This window comes from Bombina bombina, chromosome 6 (assembly GCF_027579735.1).
Source record: "Bombina bombina isolate aBomBom1 chromosome 6, aBomBom1.pri, whole genome shotgun sequence".
NCBI lineage: Eukaryota > Metazoa > Chordata > Amphibia > Anura > Bombinatoridae > Bombina > Bombina bombina.
This window is the reverse complement of record NC_069504.1, coordinates 833,960,326-833,966,325: the sequence shown is the minus strand read 5'-3', so window position 1 is coordinate 833,966,325 and position 6,000 is coordinate 833,960,326. Positions and strand designations below refer to the sequence as shown.

General features: G+C 34.0%; 1 protein-coding gene across 1 annotated transcript in view; it reads left to right on the top strand.

Annotated features, from left to right (window-relative positions):
• The first annotated feature begins 790 nt into the window (after positions 1-790).
• BMP10 (bone morphogenetic protein 10) overlaps positions 791-6,000 on the top strand; it is a 56,254-nt gene continuing 51,044 nt past the window's right edge. The window contains 2 exon segments of the mRNA XM_053716098.1: positions 791-1,100; positions 1,102-1,174. Coding sequence (XP_053572073.1) covers positions 843-1,100; positions 1,102-1,174 — 331 coding nt within the window. The 5' untranslated portion in view covers positions 791-842.

Genomic DNA, 6,000 nt, shown 5'->3' with positions numbered 1-6,000 from the left:
CTCAACATGAGGCAAGACTCACCCACAAAGGCAGTTTTCTGTCTCTCCAGAGAATCAATTTACTTATATAACAGAATCTCATTTGCTGAAAATACATTGTATAAAAAGTCTAATTTGTTGAAAATTACTTGCAGGCCCATCTAGTCCTGAAAAGGGTTGTGACCTCCATAATATTACTGCAAAGAGGGAAAAAAAACTATTCAGTTTTGCATCCTTATTTCTTAGGAAGATCTTGTTTTTACAGACAGTTTTATCATTTTCTTTCTTGGAGGCAGCTAGCAACTTCTCTGGACCATTTGTTTTATAATATATTCATCTACTCACAGCCTATATGCATCTTGCATGTTAGCTAAAATCACATAAAACTTCTCTGAGAGAAACTTTGGCAGCTCACATCAGGGAAGTGTAGCTGCAGAATAAGGGCAAACTTTTTTTTTTCCTCTTTAGCAGAGAGAAAAATTGGCCTATCTTGCAGGCAGTGTCAGAATATAGAAATGTTTACAAAATGCTCATTAGGAGAAGTGGGATTCTGAGATAGCAGTAAAATCTGGTGAGAAGCTTCTAGGGTGGGAGATAAGAATATCAGGGATGCTGTAGGAATATGTTATCCAATTAGTGAAACCTAGCTTTTTAGAGAGGGGAAACGAGAGGGAGGGAGATTGAGAAAGTAAGGAGTGTGTGTGTGTGTGTGAGAGAGAGAGAATGATCACAAGTTACAAGCGAGTGTTTCCAAACTTGTCAACTGCAGATGACAAAAGCAGTTTAGTCTCTGGAGAATAAAACAGCCACACAGGAGTCCACTGTCAGCTGAGATTAATCTGAGCAGGAGTGAATTTACGACCATGGATCCCATCTCTCTACCGGTGTTTGTGGCCTTCAGTTTATTGGTGCAGCACATTTCGGCCAGCCCCATTATGGATTTGGAGGAACCCTTTGAAGACGACTTCCCTTTGTTTGATGAAGTTATGTCAGAACAAGATGGGTTTGATTTCAACTCTCTTCTGGAAACCATGAAAGATGATTTTTTGAAAACCCTTAACCTTTCTGGTATTCCCGTTCAAGCACCGGTCAAGGTAGAGCCACCAGAATACATGATGGAAACTGTACAACAGGTTTGCAAAAGATAGAAGCAGCATGCCTTCCGCCAACATTGTCCGTAGCTTTAAGAACGAAGGTAAGAACTTGAGGGCTAAGCCTTATGGGTTTGAATGGGTAGCTCAGCTGTCAATTTGATGTTTACACCCATTCACACCCCACATCATATTATTAAAATCTCCATAGGACAGTCATTTAATTTTCAGCTCTTACACTCTAAATTGCATGAAAACTATAGCTATGCCTTCGTGTTGTTTAACCATTTTTATTGTTTGTGGTCTTCTACTGTAGGACCCTCATACAGAAAACTATATATTTTTTTTTTTTTAAATCCAAGTATTGAATTTAGTAGAACTTGCATAGACTATAAATGCAACTTTGTCAATCTATGTCTTGTTATTGAAACAAATGTCCACAGCACTGAAGATTCTCGTACAACCTTTATTGTAACAACATAGAAAAAGCTTTTTCTATGTTGTTACAATAAAGGTGTACAAGAATCTTCAGTGTTGTGGACATTTGTTTCAATGATATGTGATTGGGGGAACAGGCAGATTCCCTGTCTTCACGAGCCCTAACTCCAGAAGTTGCTGTTTTCAGTGTGTACTACGTCTTGTTATGTGGCAATTCAAATTTTTGTGACTTCTCTTAGGTTAGTTATTCGTGCCAGAATTCTTTATACCTCTGTGGTACTTAACCAATTAAAGAGGGGATTTTAGTTGTTTGTCTCGCACAATGACTAAAGTCTTAGATGTATGAAAGAGGGTGGAGAGTACATGAAAGGGCCTTCAAGCAGATGTGGTAACTATGAAATAGCATTAAAAAATAAGGGGAGAAAAATGCTAACTATAGACTAACCATAGTATCTATAATGTTGTAGATTTTTAATAGATTTGAGAAATAAACCATTTTAGTATTCAACAGGAATTCGACACATCAAGCCAACATATTCAATGAAAATCAGAACAAGAAACATTTAAAATAACAATATATATATATATATATATATATATATATATATATATATATATATATATATATATATATATATATATATAATAAAATATACATTTAAATAATTATAGATCTAAATCATGTTTTCTTTATTTTCCATTTCTGTCGTCATTTACATATTTGTGTAGTAAAATAATATTAATAGCAAATAAAGTTCATTTACCATAACAAGTCTGGCTCAGAAAGCATTGTGGTAAAATCTACTACTGTCTTCAACACTGATTCACACTCATCACGTTTGTCTTCCTATTTGTTATAATCACATTTTATCAGCATACTTTAATATGTTTGAAGAAAAAAAAAAAATGCTGTGGTTTCTGAGTTTTCCAGAAAAAGAAAAAAAAAAAACTTGAAAGAAACATTTGTACCATTTCAGAATCTTCCCTTCATAAAACATAAACTTTAAACATATTACTGCCTTTATACAATAGTTCCAGCTGCTTTTCATCTCTGATATTGTTTCATCCCTCTCCAGAGACATATAAAAAAGGTTTTGTTGTGGGAAAGGCCTCACCTACAGTTCTTGATGGGGGTTAGAGGGCAGTTGGGAAAATACAACAACAAATACAAAATAAAAAATAAGGTTTAAGTTGAAGAAAATCTTAATTTTTCTTGGAAGGACAAGCGATGGGTGACATTGAAGGGACATGACACCCACATTTTTTCTTTTATGATTTAGAAAGAGAATGCAATTTTAAACATCTTTCTAATTTACTTATATTATCTAATTTGTTTTATTCTCTTGATATTCTTTGCTGAAAAGCATATCTAGATATGCTCAGTAGCTGTTGATTGGTTGCTGCACATAGAAGCCTTGTGTGATTGGCTCACCCTGTGCATTGTTTTTCTTCAACTAAGGATATCTAAAAAAATGAAGCAAAATAAATAATAGAAGTAAATTGTAATGTTGTTTAAATTTCTATTCTCTATCTGAATCATGAAAGAAAAATTTTGGGTTTAGTGGCCCTTTAAGAAGGCTTGCTACTGCTTTACATTGGTGCATAGTCTAAACAAGATTTATTTGTCTTAAAGGGATAGGAAAGTCAATATTAAACTTGCATGATTCAGATAGAGCATGTCATTTTAAGACACTTTTAAATATGTTCTCTTTGTATCCCTTGTTGAAAAATAATACACACATATCCTACATTATTGGTAGCTAGCTGTTGATTGGTGCCTGCACACATTTGTCTCTTGGGCTAACTAGATGTGTTCAGCTAGCTGCCAAAGTTCTTTCAACAAAGGATAACAAGAGAACGAAGCAAATGTAATAATAAACGTATATTGGAAAGTTGATTAAAATTATATATTCTATCCAAATCACAAAAGAAAATGTTGGGGTTTCCTGTCCCTTTAATTGTACTAAATTAAACTAACATTATTTGACATTTGTCCAGTATGTCATTCTAATGAACTTAGTGTTTGTGCAATTGAACTAATTCTCCTTTTTGACTGTGGTGTATATTATTGGTTGGTTACAGATCACTTTGCAGCATGATAGAGTACTTTATCTGTGATTCTGCACCACACAAAAATGTAGGGAGCAGACAACCAGTAGAGGTGGTAAAGAATAATATATATATATATATATATATATAAAGTTGCAGAGGTGAACGGCACTCACGAGTATGTCAGCTACCTGGTGCTCTCACTGGGGAGAAACAAACAGTAAAGCAGTTATGGATCCCACGGACGGACTCCGTGTTGCAGCAAGGACCCAAATGAAGCAGGCACACAGGTTTTTTCAAAAACACTCCGGTTTATTGGCAAAGTTGTTTACCAAACGTTTCGGCTCACACACGAGCCTTTGTCAATGGTGTACAAAACCATTGGTGTGAGCCGAAACGTTTGGTAAACAACTTTGCCAATAAACCGGAGTGTTTTTGAAAAAACCTGTGTGCCTGCTTCATTTGGGTCCTTGCTGCAACACGGAGTCCGTCCGTGGGATCCATAACTGCTTTACTATATATGTATATATATATATATATATATATATATATTTATATACATATATATATATATATATATATATATATTGCTGAGGATATATAGCAGAAATGTAAAAAAGAAATGTCCATTTTTTTAAATAGTAGTTGATACATGGACATTTTTCTAGTAGAATTGGTAGAAGTTAAAAAAGTTTATAGTATTCAATGTATGAATTTTTCAGTAAGTCAGAATTTTGCTGAGTGTCCGCTAAATGCTGTTTATGTGCCGTGAAAAGCCTTTATTTTGATGTTAATTTACCCTCCTCTTGTTTGATAACTATAGCCAATAATTTATTAGTTTGAATATGCAAGGCTCCGGGGGTTAAGTTCTTAGTTCTAAAAACCCTTGTAGTGCAAAGGGTGTGTATTAAACAGCTAAACTGGCTGCATCCAGAAGAAATCTGTTAGTGTACGATATACAGGCAAACCGTCTGTCTTTAATTATCTTTAAACTTGCCTATCTCCCAGTGGGCTATACATTTTGAAAAACTGCAGTCGATAAATCTTTAACATGATCATCATTCTTTTTCTTTTTTTTTTTGTCCACAGAAATCTCATTAGTGTGTTTATTTTTTTTAGTTGGTCAGCATCTTAAAAACAGACCTTTGACTCTATCAGTGGAGTAAGACTGGTGTTGTGTATGACCAATGTATCTCGGCAATCCCAAACCCAATAACACATATACATTGTTATAGAAAATGTGGTACTTTCATGGATAAGCTACTTATCTTAGGTGGTAGTGGAACTAATGTTTCTCAATTTGTCTAAACTTTTGCTAAAGACAACTTTTAATCTTTTATATAATAAATGTTTGTGCTGTTGCTGAATAAAGTGGTCTGCTCCTGCCTATACAGCATGTGTTTAGCCTTATTAATAATAATTTCATTTATGATTCCATGCAGGTGCAAAGTTTAAATGCAAAGTCTCCATTTGGTGACCACCTAAACACAGGAGATGAATTTATACAATTCTTGTAGTTTTAAGTGTTCTATTATCTGTCTATCTTAGACAAAAAGTTACTGAAGAAGACTTAAAGGGATATGCAAACCCACATTTTTATTTCATGGTTCAGATAGAGCGATTTTAAACAGCTTTCCAATTTTCTTTTATTATCTCATTTGCTTACTTCTCTTGGTATCCTTTGTTGAAGAAGCAGTAATGCAGTAATGGGAGCTAGCTGAACACATTAGGTGAGCCAATAACATGAGGCATATACAGTATGTGCATCCACCAATCAGCAGCTATTGAGCCTACCTAGGTATCCTTTTCAGCAAGGAAAGAGAACAAAACAACTTAGATAATAGAAGTACATTGGAACATTGTTTAAAACCACGTGCTCTATCTGAATCATGAAAGGAAACATTTGGTTTTCATGACCATTTAAAGGGACAATACAAAGTTAAAAAAAAAACCTCCAATTTACTTTAAGTTGCTTCTTTCTCTTGGTATTCTTTGTTGAAAAGCATACCTAGGTAGGTAGTCTGTATGTGTCATAAGCACTATATTGCTGCAAATACTACTGCCATATAGGATCTTGCAAATGTATAACATTGTTAAAAGTATTCAAGTATACAAAATTGCTGCCATAGTGGTACAGAAACATAAATGCTCCAGAAACTACCTACCTGATTTTCCACAAGAGTACAAAGTATTTTTTTTTTTAAAGAAATACATTGGAAAATGTTCTTTCAATTTAACAATCTATCTGCATCATGAAAGAAAAAAATGTCTTTCACGTCCCTTTAAATTAATACCTTTCTCGAAAAAAATAAAATAATTAAAAAGCTTTCACCCTATCTTCTATAACAGGTATTCTTTAGAATTTTCTATGTTAGCACGAGTCAAGATAAACAATTACCATTTTAGACCATTTTTATTCCAGGTTACTCCATATGCAAATATT